The sequence below is a fragment of the Chlorocebus sabaeus genome, chromosome 24 (genome assembly GCF_047675955.1).
Source record: "Chlorocebus sabaeus isolate Y175 chromosome 24, mChlSab1.0.hap1, whole genome shotgun sequence".
Classification (NCBI taxonomy): domain Eukaryota; kingdom Metazoa; phylum Chordata; class Mammalia; order Primates; family Cercopithecidae; genus Chlorocebus; species Chlorocebus sabaeus.
The window spans coordinates 34,874,146-34,899,770 of record NC_132927.1 but is presented as its reverse complement, the minus strand read 5'-3'; the positions used below and the strand labels follow the sequence as shown (position 1 = coordinate 34,899,770).

At 35.7% G+C, this 25,625-nt stretch overlaps 1 protein-coding gene across 11 annotated transcripts in view; it reads right to left on the bottom strand.

The window, feature by feature from the left end:
* Positions 1 to 25,625, bottom strand: part of KIAA0586 (KIAA0586 ortholog) — a 121,194-nt gene that overhangs the window by 51,757 nt on the left and 43,812 nt on the right. For all 11 annotated transcript variants that reach the window (XM_037984053.2, XM_037984061.2, XM_037984058.2 and 8 more), the window contains 11 exons: positions 25,284 to 25,471; positions 22,510 to 22,620; positions 20,938 to 21,018; positions 18,406 to 18,596; positions 15,916 to 16,034; positions 10,751 to 10,950; positions 6,308 to 6,467; positions 5,348 to 5,570; positions 4,557 to 4,810; positions 3,250 to 3,326; positions 1,274 to 1,408 (listed from right to left, as the gene is read on the bottom strand). In XM_037984053.2, the coding sequence (XP_037839981.2) occupies positions 1,274 to 1,408; positions 3,250 to 3,326; positions 4,557 to 4,810; positions 5,348 to 5,570; positions 6,308 to 6,467; positions 10,751 to 10,950; positions 15,916 to 16,034; positions 18,406 to 18,596; positions 20,938 to 21,018; positions 22,510 to 22,620; positions 25,284 to 25,471 (1,739 nt within the window). The remainder of the gene's footprint in view (positions 1 to 1,273; positions 1,409 to 3,249; positions 3,327 to 4,556; positions 4,811 to 5,347; positions 5,571 to 6,307; positions 6,468 to 10,750; positions 10,951 to 15,915; positions 16,035 to 18,405; positions 18,597 to 20,937; positions 21,019 to 22,509; positions 22,621 to 25,283; positions 25,472 to 25,625) is intronic.

The following is a 25,625-nucleotide window of genomic DNA, read 5'->3' as shown; positions in this document are numbered from 1 at the left end:
TCTAAAGCTGGTTGACATTTGTTCATGCAAAGACAACCAGATATGATAGAAACAGCACTATAGATCAAGAATCCTAGTCCCAGCTCCATCATTAACCAGTCTGAATGACAATGTTGTATATTTCTACCTGGAATTTCCTTAAGCACTTTAAATTTGATGTGTATATCAAACTCATTACTTTCCCCATAAAATCTGGCACTATTCTCTCTGCACTTCTAAGCCAACAACTCTACAATCACATACCCAGGCTCCCAAGGTAGGAACTTCAAGATTATCCTTAAAAAAAAAGCTTCTTTACCTCTCTCAACCAATGACCAATTACTGTCAATCCTATGCCCTTAAATTTAAATCTCTCTCCTCTCTATTTCTGCTGTAATTGTCTTTGTTCATATTATCATTCTCTCTTGCTGGGTCTACTACAGTGGTGTTCTGACAGATCCCCCATGTCTCCCTCATTTGTTTATGGCTTCATACTCCTTCCTAAGGCAACTCCCTTGCCCAAAAACCTTCATGGGCTCCACAGTGCCCAAGCCTTAACATGGCCTAAATAAAATGTTCTTTATGATCATCTGGTTCAATCTACTTCTCCACACATATCTGATTCTTTATCTAAAGTTCTAGCCACACAGAAATTTTCAATACTTTCCAAATATGCTTTAATATTTCTTGGCTCTCATCCCTTAACAAATGGTATTTCTGCTTCTGAAATGCCCTTCCCCACTTTCATTGCTGCCTGCAAAGTCCTACTCCATCTTTAAAGACTGACATCAATGTAATATTGTGTATGAAGTGTCATCTAACTTCAAGCAGAGTCTTTTCTCCTGTGTGTTCATATAGCTTGTAAATACAGCTTGTAAATACAGCTATTTGATCAGTTATTGCACTGTTGAATAATTACTTGTGTAAGCCCTTATCTTCCTTCATGACTGTAAGCTGCTTAAAGGGAGGGGTCATGTCTTATTTATCTTTGTATCTTTTCCCAGGTTGTGTCTGGCATATAACGAATACTCAATAAATAATTGCATAATGAATGAATAATCCTCACAAAGCTTTAGCTTTTTTAGCTGTAGAATAAGGTGGTTGGAACAGATGGTCTAAATTCCATTCAGTTATAAAACTCTACAGTTCTATGACTCCAAGTTAAAATTGCTATAACACTGACCCTTGAAAAAACAAAATACTAGCATGCTTTAACTAGTAGTAAGAATATTTTAATTTTTTTCCTGTATTTATATCTAACCAAAAAAAAAAAGTCATTAAAGTTAAAAAGTACCTCTGAATGACAGACTGCTTGCTGTGAAACTGCTGACTCCTGGTTTTGTTTAGCAAGAACAGAAAGAATTGTATCTGCATGAAATTTTTTATGGGGCATCCTAATCACTTGCCCTTCACTAGGAGGATCATCTTCCTAAAAGAAACGTAAAGACAATTAATAAAAATAAATTATTTCGAACAATTGCGTTTTTCTCAATTTAAGATTAATAAAAACTTAGCAGTCATGAAATGATGGTATTAGCATTTTTGGAAAGGAGATGAACTCTTTATTTTCATCCAGTTCTCATTTCCATTTGTCTATAATAAAAGCCCTCTACCTTTGCCTCAAATATAAACCACAGTATAATTTGGTAACACGTAAACTGGAGATTATAAAAACATAAAAATCAAACCGTCTGTCCCATGCAGTTGAGCTACTATGAATCTTAAATGTTTTTTATGATAGCACTGTTTTTGGGTCACAGCCTCCTCTTCGTATTTCTGCAGTAAAGCAATGCCACAGTGTGGCAATGGGGGCAAAGCATTGTAATGCTGCAACCTGGACCACAAGCAAAAATGAAACACTGCAGAAGTATGGTATGGCAGCAATAGACCTCAATGTCCCTTTGCCTTTGGGCTGACGTCCGGCTTACTTGGCGAGGGCATTGGTATTGAAGACCCTCACTGGAGCACCCTGTATAGGCTTCTTCGTGCCTCAAAATAGGCTCGTCTCAACAATAAGGAACAGTGTGGGCCTCAGAGTCCAACAAAGGAGACTATCTTGTAAATACAGGTATTAACATGATTTTAAATTATAAGTACCTATCCCCTAGCTATGTATAGATAAATGCCAACTGGTACATGACTTCGAGTTATTTGGGGTTTTTCCAGATTGTACTTTTGTATTTGACTTTATTAAGAATTTGTAGCATATGTGATTTAGGCGTAGTAAAAATAGCAAAATTAGAATTTAGTTGCAAATGTAGAAAAACAGAAACAAGTTATAATTTAGTCTTGGTTCGGTTTAGCTATTTACTTTAAATAAATTTAAACATGCTTTGCCACTTGAAAAAGTTCAAAGAAAGGAGAAAAATGCTATCATGGTACACTAAATAGGCCAAATGTTAGTAATGCTTCTCTGAAAATAAAGATATCTCATTTATGCCTTCTTCCCATATTATTTCATAAAAGTGATTGCTGTGCTGTCTTCACAATTAACTCAACCAATTACTTGCAATAAATAATTACTGTTTAAAAATTGTTTCATTAAAATCTTATCAAAAACTTATTAATGAAGTATTTTCATAGGCCTATGTGAAATAACTTTAAAAAACAGCAACAATGCTTTAAAAAGATGTGAATAAATATAGATGATAGTTGAGTACAATTATCTTTCCTTGCTTAGGTTGTTTAAAAATATATAAAGTAAAGATTTCTATTCCTTAATGGTTTTTTCAAAAGAAAATTCTTACTATCATTTCTATATATTTATATATAATGTGATATTTTTAAATACCAACTTTTGCTTCTACAGAGATAGATAAAAACTAGAAAGGGTTAGCATCCCTGGACCTCATTTTTCTTTTTAAGCCATTAAATTTAAACATTTATTAGCACAAAGAATTATAATCATGGTTAGGGAAAAATAACAAATGTATTATAAGAGAGTTGGTTGAAATAGGTAAGATCCTGCTTAAATATTGTAAAGACAACATACAGAGGTAACAATTTGCAATAAGCTAGATTTCATTACCTAATTACATTAAATGTATTTTTTTTCCCTAGAGCCACAAGGGTGAATAATAACTTTTTTCATTCTCACAATTATAAGATTATATAATGAAATGTGCAAGACGCCCTAAATTATTTCATGGTTATTTTACTAAATTTTGTGTCTATAACTCAAAAAATTGAGAAAAAACCTGATCAATGGCAACCAATTCATAAAGATATTCTTCCTATCAGAATTCAGTGTTGGAGTCGATCGTTACTTACCATTTCAACAGCATCATGCAGAGTGCTGGATAAGCTATCATTAAGGTTTGTCAGGTACAGTCCTACATCTTCTAAAACTAGACATTAAAATATAAAAATTTAGAAAAAAAAAAGAAACACAAATTTAGTAAATAATCTGACCACAAAGCCATAGCATATTAGATTCAAAATTATATTGCAATGGAAATATTGGCAAAGTTTATAAACAAGTAATTCATAAACTACTCAATCTTACCAGTTTTTTAAAAGTACAATTTATAACAAAGATGATAATTTTGTTTAACCTACAAGTTTGTTAGAAATTAAAAACTATAAATATCAATTGTAGTTATGAAATTGAGAAACGGGTACTCTCATATACTGTTGATATAATTAAAACAGATTAAGAGCTAACAATCCTTTCTAGAACTTAAAGCAATAAAGTAGACTAAGCAATTTCACTTTAAGGCATGTATTCTGAGGAAGAGACTAGATAAGTGCACCAAAAATATATATACAAGAAAGGATGGTAATTAGAGAGTTGTGTATAGACTGAAAGCACTGAAAACAATCTAAATGTCCTCTATTAAGGGAGTAAATAGACTACACGGCCATAAAAGAAAAATAAGAAAACTGGAGTCATATTAAAAGATATCCACAATACATTATTAGGTAAAAAAAATTCAGCTTTCAGGCTGTGTGTGATGTTTCAGGCCTATAATTTCAGCCCTTTGGGAGGCCAAGGCGTGCGGATCACTTGAGCTCAGATGTCTGAGACCAACCTGGGCAAAATGGTGAAACCTCATCTCTACAAAAAAATATAAAAGTTAGCCGGGCATGGTGGCACATGCCTATAGTCCCAGTTACTCAGAAGGCTGAGGTGGGAGTATTGCTTGAGCCCGGGAAGTTGAGGCTGCAGTGAACCATGATCATGCCACTGCACTCTAGCTTGGATGACAGAGTGAGAACCTGTCTCAAAAAAAAAAAAAAAAAAAAAAAAAAAAAAAAAAATCCAGGTTTCAAAACAATATGCATAATAAGATCCTATTTTTAAAGGGAAACATACATCCATAGACAAAAAAGACTGGAAAGATCTACCCAAAACCATTAATAGTGATATTATTTCTGGAGGGTGGGATTATGAGGAAGATTTTACTTTCTGAAGTTAAGACCCAGAAAAGTTAACTAAATTGCATTGAGCCCCCCATTCTTTCTACTGTACCATGTTAAATCTTGAAAGTTAAGTAAAAACACTTTAAACAGGAAAGTATTACTTAGGGGATTACCATAATCTAACAAGTGAAATCAATTAATACAAATTAACTTACTCTTGGGGGCCAATTTTTGACCACAGCTAAATAAAATCTCTCCTTCAGAGACGGGTTTATCTAAAGTTTCAGTTTCAGTGACAGTAACACTCAATGTGCTCTCCAGTGTTGATGAATCAGAACCTGGCATCTGTGAGGGGGAAGGGGCCTTGGTGCCAGCAGGAAATGGCATAAAGGAAACTGGCTCTGGAGGTGGAAGCTGAGCAGGGAAATCCATACTCTCTGGTTCTTCATCCTTAGCCACAGACATTACACTAAGAAAATAAACACATATTTTGAGCTAGTTAGGTCACTGAAGGCCTGTATTCATTTTGATATAAAAAATAGACTTGAAGACTATGTCTCCTTTAGTGAAATATTTTCTTAAATCTGCACTACTATAATTAACAAGATTTTTAAAGATTGTTTTCATGCTTTAATCATAGGCCATCTTGAAAGCTCTTCCAGATATCAAATAAATCTACATAGAGATATATAAAAATATAAAAGTTAACTGATGATAGTAAATAATGACCCACAATAGTGAGAAATTGTTTTCTATTTTATTAACAATGTAATAGATACCTTTATTTCTATCTGTTTCAAACCTTTTAAGAAAAAAGGTGAAGGTATAATTTGATAATTTTTCAAAACTCAAAATTTATGAAAGTTCTTTCTTTCAAAGTATAAGGTAGTTTATAAACTATCTGTGGTTTATAAAGCCTTGTATAATATTTCTATGTTTTCAATGGATTACAGAAGTCAAACATAAGTTGAAATGTACAGTTACTAGTGAATATGTTCTCATTTACATAGCTCTTGGATGAAGTTCTTCTTGAGGTGAGTTAGGGTTGTCTTCTTCCAGTGGCAGGTCTCCATCACCCCATGGCTTGGGAAGCTCTGGGCTCGATACCTTCAATTTATCAATGGAAATATCTGACAAAGTTGGGGTAAAAACTGCCACCGCTGGAGGAGGTGTAGTAGTAGGGGTAACCGTTGGAGTTTTAACAAGCATGATGGCAGGCATATCATCTCCTAAAGATTTTTTTTTAAAAAAAAGACAGAAAAAGATAGTAGTCAGTAAAGAACTCCATAGGATGGCATGATACATTGCTTCAGATATCCTTTACCATTTTAGCACACAAATAATGGCAATTATAATTAATAATAATAATGACAATGGTGGTAGCCATTAATGTGAAAATCCCTAAATTTAATAAAGCATTAAAAAATACCCTTGAGAAGATATAATTTTTAATACTTAAAGTAGTCTAAGCATCTATTCAATTATATACTTTTTTTTTTTGAGACAGAGTCTCACTCTATCACCCAGGGTGGAGTGCAACGCTGCGATATCGGCTCACTGCAACCTCTGCCTCCCGGATCAAGCAATTCTCCTGCCTCAGCCTCCTGAGTAGCTGGGATTACAGGCACATGCCACCACGCCTGGCTAATTTTTGTATTTTTAGTAGACAGGGGTTTCACCATGTTTTTCAGGCTGGTCTCAAACTCTTGATCTCGTGATCCACCTGCCTCAGCCTCCCAAACTGCTGGGATTACAGGTGTGAGCCACCATGCCTGGCCTCAATTACAGACTTAAAGAAGTTGCAATCAATTCCTAAATTTCCTTGCGAGAAAAAAATGATTTACTAAAACCTAGTAAGCAACAAGTACATATACAATAATCTCAAAAAGCATCTTATAAGACAATCAAGAAACTGTATTTAATAGTTGCTAATATTAAAACTGAGTTATAGAAATAAAGTTTCTACCTTTTTCAGCATATATTTCTTTCACAGGAAAAGCCATATCATGATCTGAATCACAGGGAGAAGAATCTGGAGTCTTTACCAAAACACACTCCTTAGTAGGTGATGAAGGCGAGCAAGGAGGCGTAGGCTGTGGAGTAGCCAGTGGGGTACACACTCTTGCCTAAAATAAATTAATACAATAAGATAAACTGTGTTTATAATCACCCAAATAAAAGTAATTTGAAATAATAACATGAACTCATTCATAGGCTACATATAATTTAAATTGATGGTGGGGTTAAGTACCCTACCTCTTGAACCTCTACCTGTTAGTCTACAACTGGCCTGCAGAAAGTCGCAGGCAATTGAAATAACTCTGCCTCTGAAGTGGTCTCCACAGAATTCTAAGGCACCCTCTTTTAAAATAGAGAAGAGGTAATTTACATTCCTACCAACAGTGTATAAACATTCCCTTTTCTCTGCAGCCTCATTAGCATCTGTTGGTTTGTATTTTGTTGTTATTAGTTTGTTTTTAAAATTTTTAATTTTTAATTTTTGTGGGTACATAGGCAGTGTATATATTTATGGCGATCTGTTTTTTTTTTTTTTTTGACTTTTTAATAATAGCCATTCTGACTGAAATGGTATCTCACTGTGGTTTTAATTTGCATTTTTCCGATGATTAGTGATGATGAGCATTTTTTCATATGTTTGTTGACGGCTTGTATGTCTTCTTTTGAGACCATACTGGGTATATACCCCAAGGATCATTATACCAAAAAGACACATGCACTGGTAAGTTCATTGCCACACTATTCACAACAGCAAAGATGTGGAGTCAACCTAGGAGCCCATCAATGGTGGACCGAATAAAGAAAATGTGGTATACATACATCATGGAATACCACACAGCCATAAAAAAGAACAAAATCATGTTATTTGCAGCAACATGGATGGAGCTGGAGGCCATAATCCTGAAAAAACTGAGGAAGAAAAAAACAAATACCACATGTTTTCACTTATAAGTGAGAGCTAAACATTCAGCACACATAGACATAAACATGAGAACAGTAGACACTGGACTATGATGGCAGGGGGCAGGAGGGAAGAAGGGGGGAATGGGTTGAAAAACTACTTTTGGGTACTATGCTCACTATCTGGGTCCAATATATCCATATAACAGTCCTACACATGTACCCCCTATATCTAAAATAAAAGCTGAAATTTTAAAAATAAAGAAGACAGAAAGATTAAACAGACAAAGTTGAAGATCAAACCCAATTACAAACATGAAAGAAAGGCATAAAACAGAAAGGAAGCATTTTAACTGATTGACGAGATACCAAACAAAAAATCAGCCTTTTGGAACATACAAAAAATTGAGTATATAAAAAGTAATGGAAGGATAAGAAAAAGTGGGAGTTAGGGAGAAGCGAAGACAGCAGGGAGATGGAAAGTACTGGAGAAGGAAAAATGTAACAATTTAATATTAATTTGTTGAATAGGTAATCATTCAAATGGTTCAAACTTCAAAAGGTACAAAAGGATAGTGAAAATTGTCTCTCCTGCTCTTGTTCTTTCTACCTAGAGCCCTTCCTCAGAGTTATCAAATAATCTTGACTTCACTCATTTCATGTGTATGATATATGGATATATCTATGGACTAAGTTCCCAGAAGTGGGACTGCTCAATTAAAGAACTAATTATGTTTTTAATTTGAATAGATATTGCCAGATTTCCTGCTACAGGATTTTACTATTTTACACTACCACCAGAAGGTAGGAAAATGATAACTTCCCCCAGAATTATCAAACTTTTAGAGTTTTGCCAATTTGATAAGTAAAAATTGAATTTCAATAACTTGTTTTCTTATTATCTATGAGGTTGATCATCTTCATCTTTTTATATGTACATGGGTGATTTGTATTTCTTCTATGTGTATGAACTATCTGCTCTTGTCCTCTGACCACTTTAAAAATACATTATTTGGGCCAGGCACGGTGGCTCACGCCTGTAATTCCAGCACTTTTGGAGGCTGAGACAGGTAGATCACGAGGTCAGGAGTTCGAGACCGCCTGGCTAACATGGTGAAACCTCGCTTCTACTAAAAATGCAAAAATTAGTTGGGTGTGGTGGTGGGCAACCGTAATCCCAGCTACTTAGGAGGCTGTGGCAGGAGAATCATTTGAACCTGGGAGGCAGAAGTTGCAGTGAGCCGAGCCAGTACCACTGCACTCCAGCCTGGGCGACATGAGCGAAACTCTGTCTCAAAAAAAAAAAAAAAATATATATATATATATATATATAATATATACAATATATAATTTGACTTTTTCTTCATTCTAAAAAGTCTTTATATAAGGTGATTACACTTTATTTATTCTGTATTATGGGTTTCAAATTAAGATGCAATTTAAAACCATGAAGCATATTAGAATTTCTATAGCATTGCTTAATAAGTAGTGTACTCTTAGCCTTCATTTTAAAATGAAAGAAGTACACTATGTCTTTTTTTCTTCTTGACTGCATAAACATATAGCATGGAAGTGTTGTTTTCAAATATAACACTATATTTAATATATATAACTCTGCATGATTAAAGAATCCGAAGGTATTCTTCTAGTATTGGTAATGGATAATAAAAATGATAAACTATTAGTAACTGAGTATTTATTTACCAAGTTCTAGGCACTAGATTAAGCTCTGTCCATATATCATCTCACTTAATCTTCCACAAAACTTCGGCTAAGAAAACACAGTACCATAAAGATGTCAATCCTTCTTAAATGAAACCAGTCAAAATTGGTTTAATTCCCACTGAAATCTCAACAATATTTTTTATAGAACTTAAGAACTAACTTTAAAATATATGTAAGAGATTAAAAGGCCAAGAACAGCCATGACAATTCTGAAGATAAAGAGTGATAAGTCGCAGGCTGGGAGAGTGCTTGCCCTACTAGATATTCAGCAAGCAGATTTTGGCAAAGCCATGGTCATTTAAACTAAGTATTCTATCTTTATTACAGAGATAAAACTAAAGTAGTGGAGCTTGGAATTCAAATTCCAAGTTTTAGCAACCACAAAGTCCAAGCTCTTTACCCTGGTTTTCCCACATTTTCTCATCCAATCACCCTCCTGAAAATATATGCAATACATAGGCAAAAAGCAAACCAAAGTAATTGGCATAGAAAAAACCATAACCCTGACCACATCTGTACTGCATATATTCCCAATGAGCTCATAAAGCACAGATCAAAACTACAGATCAAATCTTTGGCACACTAATCACATTATACCACAACAATCTCTACAAAAGTAAAATACAGTATATAACTTTATGTTTATACATAGAATGATGTTTAAATGTTTCATGTATGTAAAATGATGTCCTTGTGATCTATAGGATATGAAGTAACAGTTTTAAATAGCTGGTAATACAGAGTAAATTTTGGCTTCATATAATAGATTATAAATTATTTTTAACACAATAAGGTTGATTAAACAAGCAATAAAAGTTCCTGAAATGTATTTTCTTTTAAAGATTAAAAATATCAGTTTATATAATAATGCAAAGCAATATATGATCCTTGGCTATATCTTGATTTAAAAAAAACTATAAAGGATATTTTTGAACCAATTAGGGAAATCTAAATATGGTCTCTATATTCTATATTATTAACATGTCAATGTTAAATTTGGGGGGTCTGATAATGTTTGGTTATGTAAGAAAGCAACTTGTTCTGTGGTGATACTGCTGATGCTTCTGAGGTAAAGTGTCATGATGTCTGTAACTTTCAAATGGTTTTTAAAGGATATATAATATATAGCAGATATAAAGAGATTTTTATAAGTGTGCCAAAATATTATCAATAAACAAATACGAATGACCTTTGAATAAGTAACTAAATAAAAACATAGGTTTGAACTGCGAGAGGCCAATCATACAAATTTGGTATTTTCAACCAAATGTGAATCAAAAACAGTATTCATGAGATAAGAAATGCATATATATAGAGGGCTGATGTTTCATATTCTTCAGTTTTACAGGGCCAACTATGAGACTTGAGTATGCAAGGACTGGCCAATTCTCCACGTATACCAATGGACAACTGTATAGGTAAAGGGTGTACAGATGTTCATTGTATCATATTTTCAACTATTCTATAGATTTAAAAGTTTTTAAAATAAAATGCTGGGGGAAATGTTACTTTAATTATAGCAACAAGGAATAAAATTCTACCACAAGTTGGGCATGGTGGCTGGTGCCTGCAATCCCAGCTACTCAGGAGGCTGAGGCAGGAGGATCACTTAAGCCCAGAAGTTCAAGACCAGCCAGGGCAATATATAAAGACCATGTCTCTAAAAATGATAATACTTCTACCACAAACCATGATCTTACGGTATGCGGCTTAAAATTCATCTATTTTACTATTCTTCAATAAATGCATCCAAAATTCCCCATACCGGCAAATATGTTTCATTTGTTGAAGCATCCCCAGAAACACCTGTAGCAACAGGACCTTGCTTCTTTGCTTCTCTGTCACCCAGCATGACCTCTATGGTCTCAGCAAGGGCTTCATTCACAAAATGGTTAATCATGTCTGAGTTCACAGGAACACCAGCATCAACAAAAAGCTGGAGGGCGCCACTGCTTGTTCCTTCCACTAAAAGTAAAAAAAAAATCAGAATGAGTGGGCAAGAAACATGTTTGCAATTCAAACTTTCATTATTATTATTATTATTATTATTATTATTATTATTACTACTTTTCTTGAGATGGAGTCTCACTCTGTCACCCAGGCTGGAGTGCAGTGACATGATCTTGGCTCACTGCAACTGCCACCTCCCAGGTTCAAGCGATTCTCCTGCCTCAGCCTCCTGAACAGCTGGGACTACAGGCATGTGCTACCATGCCTGGCTAATTTTTGTAGTTTTAGTAGAGATGGGGGTTTCGCCGTGTTGGCCAGGCTGGTCTTGAACTCCTGACATCAGGCGATCTACCTGCCTTGGCCTCCCAAAGTGCTGGGATTATAGACGACAGCCACCGCGCCTGGATCAAACTTTCATTCTTAAAAGTTTAGAGATGCCAATATATGTGTATGGAGATGAGTGGGGGAGGGTGGAAAGAGGAATAAAAATGAAAATACAAACATATCTACTTATTATGAAAAAGACTAAGTGGACAACTTACATAACAAATAATCTCTGTACATAAAAAAAAAGGGAGATGAAAATTTACTTAGGTGGCCTCTTCTCTACTACTATAGAATTTAGTGATAAAAATGGGCATATTAAATGCCCTCATCTGAATACAACTCACATTTCCAAGAGTATAACAACAGGAAACTCTGACAGATCTCGACTAAAACAAAAAATGCACTAAATATGAAGGCAAATCTCCCTTCCTTCTAGTTTCAGATACATCAGTTATTAACATCTACTGCAGCTGAGGTGCTTGTTAACATATATCCTATAGGTATATTAATTTCTGAATGGGTTGTACTTTTCACTTACATTAATGTACATCAAATTAAGTAAAACTTCCTGAATAGACTTTACTTGACTTAAAGTAGTGATATTTATAAAGCTCCATGTGGAAAATAAGTAGATACTAATCTGTACAACCTGATGGAGATGTGACCTCACCAAAGAGTACTCCTTAAGTAATACAACTATAGTAACAATATCCAGAATTCCCTAAAAAGTGGGTAGAAGTGTAGTGGGATCACTTGTTGATGGGGTAAGTAACAGCAATTTGCTCTTGAGTTACCATAGCAGAGACTATCACAATCCCAAATTTATATTCAACAATATATGTTGATACATCTCCTTTTTAGTTTCCATAATTCATTCTTTGAGCATGGCCAAAAATCAGAACATCTTTTTTATAAGGCCCAAAATCCCTACCCAGACACTGGCAAAACAAAAGCAAACACAAATCTTTTACAGGGAAGAAAACAGGATCTAAATACCCAATTTGTAAATTGTCTGATTTTCACCAGGAAAACAATTTTCTCATAAATTTGTTGTTCATTTTTGTCCTTCCTTCAAAGATGAGATGATAAAGAAAACCAGGATAGTAACACCAGAAGGAGGCATGTGAACTATGCTAAACAGGACAAATTAACCAAATGCAACAATAAACTCTATGAAGCTGGGATACAGGGTATGGCTGAGTGGGGAATAAAGAAGAGTAAAGCAAAGAAAATAGAACAAATAGTAACTCCAAGGCTTTAGAGATTATGCGTGCTAGGAGAATTGTGATATCAAAAATGAGAAGCATTTTAGACATACTAATGAAGAGATGCCAGGGGAGCATCAAGCAGAATATTCACCAACCAGCAGAACTGCAAGTTGTCGGCCCAAATACATGGCTTAGGGTTCATCAACTGACACAGGATAACTAATGTCAGGAGGAAACTGGAAAAAACAGAAAAGAGGGCAAAGCATGGGAACTAGTGAAATAAATTTATTCAAGTAGCAGAAAATAAAATGAGAAAATGAAGGTCTTAAAGAAGTTTAAAAAAAAAAAAACAAACAAGAGGAAGAATAACAGAATGAAGTTTAAGAAGCCAACACCAGGAGAAGAGTTTAAGAATCAGAGATGGTCAATAGTGCCCATGCTTGAGCCATCCACTAAAACAAGGATTTGAAAAAGGATGTGAAGCATTTTTGACAAGCAAATGCTGTGAGAAAGGAGTTTCCTGAAGGGGAGGGCAAAAGAAGGCCAACCCATAAGGATTAAAGAGGAAGTGCATAATGAGAAATTAAAGTGGTGAATATAGACTCTGAAGTCTAGGATTCAGGCTGTTAAAGGATAGTCTATGAGGGGGAAAGAATAGCTTATCCTGAGGCTGGAAAGAAGAAAAAAAGTAGAGATAACGGTAAACAGGAATGAAAAAAAAAAAACAAAAACAAAGTTAGAAAAACTTTCACTATCCAATTTCAAGTCTTACTATTAAATTACAGTAATCAATAAGTATGGTATTAGTATAACTTGCAGGTGAATGGGATAGGATACAAAGCCCAAAAACAAGATACATACATACATAACCAATTGATGCTCAACCAAGGTGTTAAGGTAGTTCAATGGAGTAAGGATAATCTTTTCAACAAATGATACTAGAACAGCTGGATATCCATATGTCAAAAAACACCCAAACAAAAAAGAACTTGATCCTTACTTCACACCATGAAACTTAACTCAAAATAAACTAAAACCTAAATGTGTAATCTAAAACCATACATCTTCTAGAAGAAAACATAGGAAACTATTTTAGTGATCTTGGGTTAGCAAAGTTTTTTAAAAACAGCATGCAAAAATCCCTACAAACTACTAGAAAAAAACCTGATAAATTAGTCTTCTTCAAAATCAATCTTTTTGTCTTCAAAATATAATGCTGAGAAAACAAAAAGGCAAAACACAAAGTAGAAGAAAATATTTACAAAACATATCCAATAAAGGACTTGTATCCAAAATAGATAAAAAACTTCATACTCAGTAATATGAAGACACAACTCAAACTTAAAAATGGTCAAAAGATTTAAAAAGATTTCACCAAAGTCAATATACAGATGGCAAATAAACACATTAAAAAGTTGTACATCATTAGTAATTATACTACTCAGTTATTAGCACAGTTAGGGAAATACCTCCACATATGTTCAGAAATGGCTAGAGTTATAAACACTGACAACACCAAGTCACCAAGTGTTGGGGTGGATGTGGAGCAACTAAAGTTACATACACTGCTAGGTGGAATGCAAAATAGTACACCCACTTTTGGAAATGTTTAGCAGTTTCTTATAAAGTTAAACATTTACTTCTCATATGACCAAGCAAAATTAAAAGATTTCTACACAAACATTTGCTTACAAATGTTCATAGCAGCTTTATTCATAATAGCCAAAAACTGAAAAGACTATGAATGTCCATCAATTCATAATTGATGATGGTAAATGGATTGACAAATTATGGTATATCTATACATTATAGTATTACTACATGCAATAGCATGATTGTCAAAATATTGTGCTAATAAAAGAAGCTAGCCAACAACAGGCTACATATTGCATGATTACATATGTATGAAATTCTAGAAAAGGTAAAAATACAGTAATAGAAAGCAGGTAAGTGTTGTTTGAGGCCAGTGGGCATGAGTGAGGTTTAGGAATTGACTGCAAAATAGCATAACGAAGCTTTTGGAGAAGACAGAAATGTGTTTCTATCTCATGATTATGTGGCTAATATATAGCTGTGTGAACTTTTCAAAACTTGTCAAACTGGGCCAGGTGCAGTTACTCACTCTTGTAATCCCAGTGCTTTGGGACGCTGAGGCAGGAGGGCCACTTAAGGCCAGGAGTTTGAGATTAGCCTGGGCAATATAGCAAGACCCCATCTCTACAAAATGTACTGACTGACTGACTGAGATAGAGTCTCGCTTTATTGCCCAGGCTGGAGTGCAGTGACGTGATCTTGGCTCACTGCAACCTCCACCTCCTGTCTCAGCTTCCGGAGTAGCTGGAATTATAGGTGTGTGCCACCATACCCAGCTGATTTTTGTATTTTTCATAGAGACAGGATTTCACCATATTGGCCAGGCTAATCTTGAACTCCTCACCTCAGGTGATCTGCCCTCCTTGGCCTCCCAAAGTGCTGGGATTACAGGCATGAGCCACTGTGCCTGGCCCCAAAATTATTTTTAGGTGGGCATGGTGGTGCATACCTATGGTCCTAATTACTTGGGAGGCTGAGGCAGGAGAGCTGCTTGAGCCCAGGAGTTACAGGATATACAGTGGGTTATGATCATGTCACTGCAGTCCAGGCTCTAGCCTAGATGACAGAAGGAGACCCTGGCTCTAATTAAAACAAACAAACAACTTGTCAAACTGTACACTTAGAAGTGGTGACTTTTATGGCAAGTAAACTTACCTCAAAAAAAACAAGAAGGAGGTGGAAAGGAAGAAAAATATGAGGAAGAGGGAGAAGGAAAAAATGGGGAAGAGAATGGGGAGAAGAAGAGGGAAAGGGGGAAAGAGAAAAAGAAGAGGAAGAGAAGAAAATGGGGAAGAGAAGGGGGAGAAAAAAAGGAAAAGGGGGAAGGAGAAAAAGAAGAGGAAGAAAAGAAAAAAATGGAGAAGAGAAAGGGGGAGAAGAAGAGGGAAGGAGGGAAGGAAAAAAAGAATGGCATAGGCTCCATAAAGAAAGGTTCATTTTAACCATTCAATGAATAATTAAACTCTTGTTGGGTTTCAGGCAAGGACTAGGCACAAAAGGAGAAACATCCTTAAATCCTAAGTAATTTATAATCTAAAGGGTGAGACAGATATGGAAACCAACTTTAATATAATCTGATAATTACTATAACAAAAATATGTACAAAGTACTATGGGGATAACAGAGATTTGGGGTGGGAGGTATGAAGAGTGGTTTAATAATCTGAAAGCTGCAATATGAAATAAGAGGATGAGAGAGAACTAACCATCACCAAAGAAGTACTAGGAAGTAAGGTTAGAAGAACTTACTTTTTGTTACTGGAGAATTTACTTGACCTCTGGAATATATAAATCCACAATGAACTAAAGCTTTTGTCTTCTAATAAAAACAAAAAAGATTCCATTTCACTTACCAATGTCAGAAGTCAGTGGTTCACTTGTCTCACTGACTGAAACACTGATATTAGGTGCAATCTGTTGCTGGATTGGAAAGAGCCCAGAGATAATTCTTGACATTATTTCTTGCTCTACCCTGAGGGGATGGTGGGGTAGATAAAAGTTAAGATTCCTCAATTTGATTGAAATGTAAAAAATGTCAGACATACCACCCTTAAAAATAACCTTTATCAATGTCACAAACATGTTGGCATGAAAGCAGTCATTCTGAAAGTTAAATCTAGAAGAAAAAAAAATAAAATGGGCTGGACATCATGGCGCACACCTGTAATCTCAGCACTTTGGGAGGCCAGGTTGGGCAGATTGCTTGAGCTCAGGAGTTCAAGACCATCCTGGGAAACAGGGCAAAACACTGCCTCTACAAAAAATACAAAAATTAGCTAGGCATGGTGGTACATGTCTGTAGTCCCAGCTGCTCAGGAGGCTGAGGTGGGAGGATGGCTTGAGCCCAGGAGGTCGAGGCTGCAGTGAGCCATGATCACACCACTGCACTACAGCCTAGGCAATAGAGTGAGACTCTGCCTCAAAAAACAAACAAACAAACAAAAAAATGCCTCTGAAGAAGATAAACCACAGTAAACAGAATCTCCTTGTGGGAGATAGTTTATGAAATCAAATTAAAAATCTTCCAGATTAGTCTAATGAAAAGCTTAAAAGAACTCCTAAACTCAAAATAAGACTTGGACCAATGACTATGTGGCATATCATGTACTTAAACTGTTTGATTTCCACTCTGAGCGCACACATAAAAACCATGTAAGATCAGAGCTAGAAAAGAAGTCTAGCTGCCCTCTCTTCAAGGCAATACACATATAGGCTATATTATAGGTAGTTTTCCTCTTAAAATGTAAAGAAAAAATCTATTTCCAAGGTCATCTTCAGGAAGGAAAAGGGGAACAGGAGACTTCTAGAACATGTCTTTAGTGCAACTAATAGATTTCTTAAAAATTATTATATAAATAATAGGTGTTCATTGTAGAAAATTTAGAAAATATCTAAGAGTTTAAAAAATGGATAAAGCTTGCCTATAATCCTAGGTTCAGGGATAAACACAGTCAATTTAGTACATACGCTTTATCAAACTTTTGTTTTATGCACCCTTTTTTGTTTTGTTTTGCTTTGTTTTGAGACAGAGTCTCACTCTTTCACCCAGTCTGGAGTGCAGTGGCGCAGTCTCAGCTCACTGCAACCTCCACCTCCCAGGTTCAAGCGGTTCTCCTGTCTCAGTATCGTGAGTAGCTGAGACCACAGGTGTGTGCCATTGCACCTGTCTAATTTTTGTATTTTTTTTTTTCAGTAGTGACGGGGTTTCACCATGTTGGTCAGGCTGGTCTCGAACTCCTGACCTCAGGTGACCCACTCACCTTGGCCTCTTGAAGTGCTGGGATTACAGGCGTGAGCCACTGCACCGGCTATATACTTACTTTTGAGTAAGATCTTGTAAACTGGGGTTACATTGTTAGTATTCTGCTTCGTTTATATGCCAGTACATTATTAATATCTTTTTATATCACTAAATTTATTCTAAACCTAATTTTCATAATTATATTAATATTTAGCCGTTTTACCTATTCCATAACTTCCTTAAGGTTTCTTACAAGTAAAAATACAAATAATAGAGTTCATTTCATATTCATATGTAACAAGTTACAATTGTTATTGTAATACGTAACAACAGTAACATATTACAACTGTTGTTATCAGAATGTAACAAACCTGAACAGTGCCTTTTTTGTAGTGCTAGGTATTATATGGCCTAGTATAGCAGTCCCAACCTTTTTGGCATCAGGGATTGGTTTTGTGGAAGACAATTTTTCCACAGACCAGGGCAGGGGTGGTGGGGTAGGGGGTGGGGGCATGGATTTGGGATGAAACTGTTTCAGCTCAGATCATCAGGCATTAGATTCTCATAGGGAGCATGCAACCTAGAACCCTCGCATGCACAGTTCACAATAGGGTTTGTGCTTCTATAAAATCTAATGCCACGGCTGATCTGACAGGAGGTGGAGCTCAGGTGGTAATGCTCACCCACCCGCTGCTCACCTCCTGCTGTGCAGCTTAGTTCCCTAGTTCCTGACAGGCCACAGACCGGTACTGGTTCGTGGCCCTGGGGTTGGGGATCCCTGGCCTAGTAGCAAACCATAATTACTTCCTTAGGATAAGTTTCTGGAAATGAATCACTGGATTAAAGAAATGTACATTTTTTAAGGTTTCCTAATAGTCTACTTTGCCAGAGTAGACAGACCGAGTACAAATATTCAAGGACAAAAACAGTATCTCCAACAATAGTTAAGCCCCCAGCATTATATCAAACACTTTCCAGTGACTAAAGCAAAGAAAGTTTAATAAACAAAAGAAGACAAGGAATACTTCCAGCCCCAATTTAATACTTTCCATTTATATTTGCTACTATGGTTCTATTCATACCAAAAACATTGTAAACTTACCATTGAATTAAGCTATTTTCCAATGTTTCTTTTCTCTCAATTACTTTATCCAGAATATTGGCAGTGGGCTGAAAAGTAGAAGCAACTGGCGGAAATGGAGGACCATTATATTTTGTAGAATCAGCTTTAACACTTCTGTTAAACTCCAGAATTGGTTCAGAGTCTGGAATTTCATCACATTTTTCCTCTTCCTGATAGTAACAAAACCAAAACTATTATATTCATGTATTTGTTCAACATTTACTGAGTACCAACTATAGGCAAGGAACTAGGTGAATTAAGAAACACTTCGAAGTTAACCAACAGCATTTCTAATTAGGTGGTATCACATTAATTATAATATACACATTAGTCAGACATATCATATTGAGGAACCCTTAATTACACAATCAGTTTGTCTTTTTAGAATCCAATATTCATTTTATGCAATCATAAAATAAACTAGAAAACGTAAGTATTCCTGCATAAAACACTATTACTTCTCTCAAGAAATGTATGAACTTAATAATTATCATTAAAAAACTGATGCTTCCTGATATGGTTTGGATATTTGTCCCCTCCAAATCTCATGCTGAAGTGTGATCCCCAGTGTTGGAGATGGGGCCTGGTGGGCGGTGCTTGGGTCATGGGGGCTGATCTCTCATGAATTGCTTGGTGCCCTCCCCATGGTAATAAGTTAGTTTGTGAGAGAGCTGGTTGTTTAAAGGAGACTGGCACATCCTCCCCTCTCTCTTGCTCCCTCTGTTGCTTTGTGACACATCTGGACCCTCACAGCCTTCGACCTGAGTAAAAGCTTCCTGAGGTCCTGACCAGAAGTAGTTGCTGGCACCATGCTTCTTTTACAGCCTGCAGAGCCATGAGCCAATTAAATCTCTTCACTTTTTTTTTTTTTTTTAAGACATAGTTTCACTCTTGTCACCCAGGCTGGAGTCCAATGGTACGATCTCAGCTCACTGCAACCTCTACCTCCTGTGTTCAAGCAATTCCCCTGTCTTGGCCTCCCAAGATGCTGGGATGACAGGCGCCCACCACTATGCCCGGCTAATTTTTGCATTTTTTGGTAGAGACGGGGTTTCACCATGTTGGCCAGGCTGGTCCTGAACTCCTGACCTCAGGTAATCCACCTGCCTCGGCCTCCCAAAGTACTGGGATTACAGGCATGAGCCACTGCGCCTGGCCTTAAATCTCTTTTCTTTATAAATTACCCAGTAATTCCTTTACAACAATGCAAAATGGACTAATACACTACCAAAATCACTATTTGCTCTTATATAACTTACAATTTACATTTAAATATGCAATTAGGTCAGTCATCTTACAAATTATTTGCATTACCACATCATAATCAATAGAGTTATTTCTGGAATTGTTAAATTTTTTATTACAAAATATATCACATGTGTTTAAAAGTAAACAGTGTCCATGTACTGTATCTGTTACATAAATAACATGAATTGCATTTATCTGCTCCCCAACTTTAACAATTATCAACTTATGGTCAATCTTGTCTCATCTAGCCACTTTCCCCTTCACATATCATTTTGAAGCAAATCACAGATATCACATCATTTTATCTATAAATAATTCAATCAAAAACACTTTGGGTCTCTCTAAATACTACAACTCAGTAATATTATTCCATTGAAAAATGAAGTCCACAGCTAATAAATGGCAGAGCTACTACAGGAACACTTGTCTTTGAATGCTAAATCCTCTGCTACTTCTATAACCGTTTCTTTCACTTGTATATTGCATAAACAATTACCAAGTACCTTTGCTAGGCATTAGGAATATAAAAATGAATAAGGTCCCTGCCTTCAAAATTCTCATGTGGTACTCACATAAGAAAAGATACATCGGTGAGCAAATAACATTAATATACTGCACACCTCTGCATATTCTAAAATTGGATTTCATTTTATGATTAACAAAACTGATCTTAGCTCTAAAAGTCAAAGAAACATGATCAAATGTCTTTTTTAAAGTCTACTGACATAATAGTCAAAGTTTCAATGTTCTATGATCTTTTCTCCCATCCTTTTTAATTTACTTCTGCCTATTTTTCCCTCTGTTTCATTATTTCTATCATTTCTATAACTCTTTCTTCCATATGGGATATTCCTTTGGATTGCAGATTCCTCACAACTTTTTTCCCTCAATATTAATTAACTGGCCACTTCACCACAAATCCAAAAATCAAAATAGATAAACGTAATAGAATGAAAAAAAAGACAAATTAGAGGAAAAGAAGCCAAAGGAAGTGGAAAGAAAGAAGCAAACAAGAAACTAGATAGACAAAATATAGGTGGGAAACGGCAGATAATCATGAAGCTTCATGAAGGCAGATAGGTGATATACACGAAAGACATTCTAGAATAACAACTTTATAATTTTTAAAATAAAAGTATATTTAACTCAAAAGTAAAAGTATCTCAAAGCACTGTAACATGATATTGATAGTTCAAAGATAGTCAACAACCTGGAAAAATACTGGTAGAAAAATAATTTCTCATGGTTTCTAAGCTTTGTTACCTGTATGACATCGATTATTTCATCAAAGTTAGTTCCTGGAAACTTCACCTCTTCTTCATCTACCTTCATAATTTCTGGAGTCTAAGAAAGCATTTTCAGAAAGTGGTTGTTGTGCTTAACACTTTTAAAATTTATAAGTAATTTATCATATTTCCACCTATAGTATAAGCTTATAATTACATGGTCCTTTTTTTATCGTTTTAATGCCCTATTCAGAATTGATTTAATTAGTAAATGAAATCCAAGCTAGTCCCCAAGCCATTAGGTCAACATTTCAATAGCTTTAAAAAATTAATCAGCTGTTTTTCTGTAAAGGACTCCATCAGCAATATCACTTAATTGGTCAACAGGTTGATATAATTGAGACTTCTCTTCTAGAATTGAGATAAAGAAAAGTGTTTACACGTGTAGATATCTAAGTATAAACAAACACAAACTCACACGAAGACAGATACAGAATCAAATAATTCAGGAAAAAAAACCAAAATAGTCATTTTACAAATCTAACCTTTAGGCCTCATTATATAAAATGTACTCATGCAATAGCCTCTTACTGAGAGCAGAATGATAAACAGTCTAAAAATTTATTACTTGTTATCACAGAAGTTTCAATAAACAGAAGGCTAAAAAAATTACTGATGAAAAAATTCAATTAAGCACAAATGTCACTTAGGGTCAGTTCCATTTCATTACTTGTGATCATGAAAGATTGCTGGTGTTCTCTCTCCTTTTAAAACTGTATCCTCGGCCAAATTTGCTTACAATAAACAAATAAAATAAATAAACTTACCTGGGGTAAGTTACAGTGCTATTTTGCTGTGTAGTAAAGCCATAACTTCATTATTCAAAAGCAAATAAATACCAGAAAGAAATGCGTATTTTTGTATCATGTCAACAGTAGGATAACAAGGTAACATTCCAAAATATAAACTCCACCTGTCACTATAAAATTCACACTTAGAAAATCTATAATTCCCATGTAAATCAAAGATTCATCATCAAAGAGACAGAAATTCTTTCTTCACATGAGAGTTTCACAACTTAAATTACCAAAAAGTTTACACTAAAGATTATTACTTTCCAAATAGTTACAAATGTAAGGATCTGAAACAAACAAGTTCATAAACAACTCAAAATTTGTTTTGGGCTGGTGTGGTGGCTCACGCCTGTAATCCCAGAACTTGGGAGGCCGAGGTAGAGGGATCACTTGAAGTCAGGAGTTCAAGACCAGCCTGGCCAACATGGTCAAACCCTATCTCTACTAAAAATACAAAAATGAGCTGGGCGTGGTGGTGGGCACCTGTAATACCAGCTCTGAGGCAGAAGAATTGGTTAAACCCAGGAGGTGGAGGTTGCAGTGAGCCGAGATCTCACCACTGCACTCTAGACTGGGCAACAGAGCAAGACTCTGTCTAAAAAAAAAAAAAAAAAAATTGTTTTGAATCTTTCCCTCAAAATATAAATTATTATAATGTTATCATTATGACAAAAGGCTTTAAATGGAGTAACATTAGCTAAAATCTACAGTCAGATATTACATTACTCAAAATAATATAAAATTGTGAAATATACCTTTATCCAAGTTTGCACAGGAGGAAGAGATGCTTCTTTGGGACTAGACAGAGGTGAACCGACATCAGTGCTACCATTTGAAATGCTGTCAATATCTACACTGGGTAATACCTAAAACAGAATACAACATTCAGTTTTCTGTTTATCATTTTTACTCAAATGTACAAGTATGTGTGTGTGTATATATACATATACATAAAAACAAAGCATGCCCTTTAAGATTTTATTGTGAAGCCAATGGATAACAAAACTTTTAAATTATGAAAGCATATTTTATAAAATATGAAAAAAAGGAAAACACAAAATTCTATCTGAAGATAACTTCATTTTCACTATTCCCTTTGTCTTTTACTATCTACTTATATATAACTAAAATTTAAAATAGTTTTCATTCTTGATTTTTCATTGTGATTACAATGAAGAACCATAAACACTTATCATGCTTTTGTATAGACTTCATAATTATATTTTTAAATGACTATATAACATTTCAACAAACATGTCTTAATTATTTAATTATGTTTCAATTAGAAAAATTTAGGAAATTTCCAATTTTTTCACTATTTTATATATCTATATCACTAGAAAAACACACACACACAATTTTCTTTCTAAACTCTAAACTCTAAATTAATTCACTATGTTAGATAGCCAGATATTGGATTAACTTTCTGGGCCACAGGACACGAATACTGAAGCTTCTTGGAAGTACTGGTGAAATGTAATCCTAACAACCTCTATTTATATCATCAAAAACATAATTAATTCCAAGTTTTATCCAACCCTCACCAAAATTAGATAATATGATTGTTTCAGCAATAACAGTTTTTAAATGGATGCATATTACTGTTATTTTAATTTGCATTATCTTGGTTACTGGCAAAATTTATTTAGTTTGCTTGCTGATAAACTGTACTTCCTCTTTTGTAGAGTCTTATTCATGTCCTTTGAACATTTCTAGACTTGGATCTGTGTTTTCTTATTAATTTATGGAGATCTTTATATTTAAAAATGAATGCTTTACTAGCATCTCCCTTTCATATGTTCTTACTGTGTGTTGTTTGCCTTTTAATTTAGGATTTTTTTCCCCCGATCTAGATCCTTTAATTTCCTCCATGAACTGACTGTGTTAGTGATGCTCCTTCATTCAATACACATTGACTGGGTTTGCACTTGGCTCAGGTTGCTGTCCAGGTTAAAGTGTCCCCAGGTCTCCCAAAGCCTCCATAGCTGCTACACCACTGGGTTAGTGAGCCTACACTGTCAGAAGGATGCCCAAAGACTGCTGGAAGCGAGGAACACATTTGGGTTCATGTTGGGAGTTCCCTGCCCTGCAAAAATGACTGGGAGTTGAAAGGTTCTGCTCCAGGCCAGGGCTTTATTGTGCGTTTGCTCCTCTCAAGCACAGGGCCAGGAATCTTCCTGAGACCCACTGGCTGCCTCAGCCCTAACAACTTGGCTGTGAAAACACACTGTCAATTTTAGCTGCAGGGCAGAAGTCACTCTATGAGAATGAAGTGTTTGTGGAGCTACATGGGCGATTTCTAAGTCCCTGGGAATCTCTCAAGCTGGTGGGTTGAGGTTGTTCTGTATAAATTTGTGCAGAAGAAATGGATGGTTCGTTTGTTCGGGGAGGAGTGTCCAGTCAAAAATCAGTACTAAGAGGCTGTTGACTGTTCATGTGGTGGTATCTGACAGCTCCAGGATTATCTTCTCCTCAGCGGTCAGGATCCAAGAATGAGGCAAGTCTTCTCTCTTCTCAGAGGGCATACTAAGTTGCCCAAGAAAACTCATTTGTCCTGGCTCAATCACAAGAGGAACCCAGGAGCAGTCTAAGGACTGGAGTGTTCTAATTAATTGTAAGTAAGCAAGGATGGTAAGATGAACACAGGGGTTGGAGTAAATCAGCCAAAAAGTTTACCATAGTTCATGAACACTTTCCTACAGTTGCCTCCTGACTGGTCAATAGAAAGTCACATGTAAACACTCCTGTTCATTTTTGTCCAGACCTGGTGAAGACCTCAGCTTCTACAGTTGGATCCCAGGCTGAAGGGTAGATGTTTGAATGTGAAATGTCAAAGGGTTTCTTCCCACATGAGGCTGTTTAAGTCTTGCATTCATTCAAATCCTCTAACATATGCTAGTGTAAAGTTTGAAGTATTAATTATATAAGTCACATATATTAACTTTTTAAAATTAATTATAATACACGGTTAAATTGTTCCCTTTGGAATATCATCAAGCCACTTGTATATAAGTCATTGGCCTAGAAGAGCAGCTTAAATCATGCAAAACAGGATAGAAACATCACATTAATATTAGAGTTTAAAAAATAATAGAGCTGGCTGGGCACAGTGGCTCATGTCTGTAATCCCAGCACTTTGGGAGGCCAAGGCAGGTGGGTCACCTGAGGTCAGGAGTTTGAGACAAGCCTGGCTAACCTGTGAAACCACATCTCTACAGAAAAAAAATACAAAAAAATTAGCCGGGCGTGGTGGCAGGCACCTGTAATCCCAGCTACTCGTGAGGCTGAGGCAGGAGAATCACTTGAACTCAGGAGGCAGAGGTTGCAGTGAGCCGAGACTGCACCATTGCCCTCCAGCCTGGGGGACAAGAGCGAAACTCTGTCTAAAAAATAAAAATAAATTTTAAAATAAAAGGAGCCATGATAAAAAGCAATATTTTCATGAAGTAATATAATGGATTTCTGTACTAACATTAAGCAAAAAAATTTTTTCTTCCTTAAAATTTTCTACTCATGCACCCTGGCATACCTGTACAGTAAGCTGAGGAGGATCCTTTTTTTCTGACTTCATTTCTACAACAGCTATGTTAGGTTTCTTTACTCCAGTTTCTACTTTTCGAGATGATGGAGGAATAGAAGTAGTCACAGTTACAGGGTGTGGCTTGCTGACAATCACTCCAGCAGGTGGCATGGTATCACTATTACTTTGGGTTTGTCCTAAGAAGTTTAGGGGAAAAAATAAGTCAACTAGTTCAGAAAAAAAGGGAAAAGTCTAATACACCAGCTGGATCTTAATGGCTATATTCTCATATTAAAAAAAGCCCTATCTGACAATCACCTCTCCCTCCATCATCAGCATTGTCGACATACT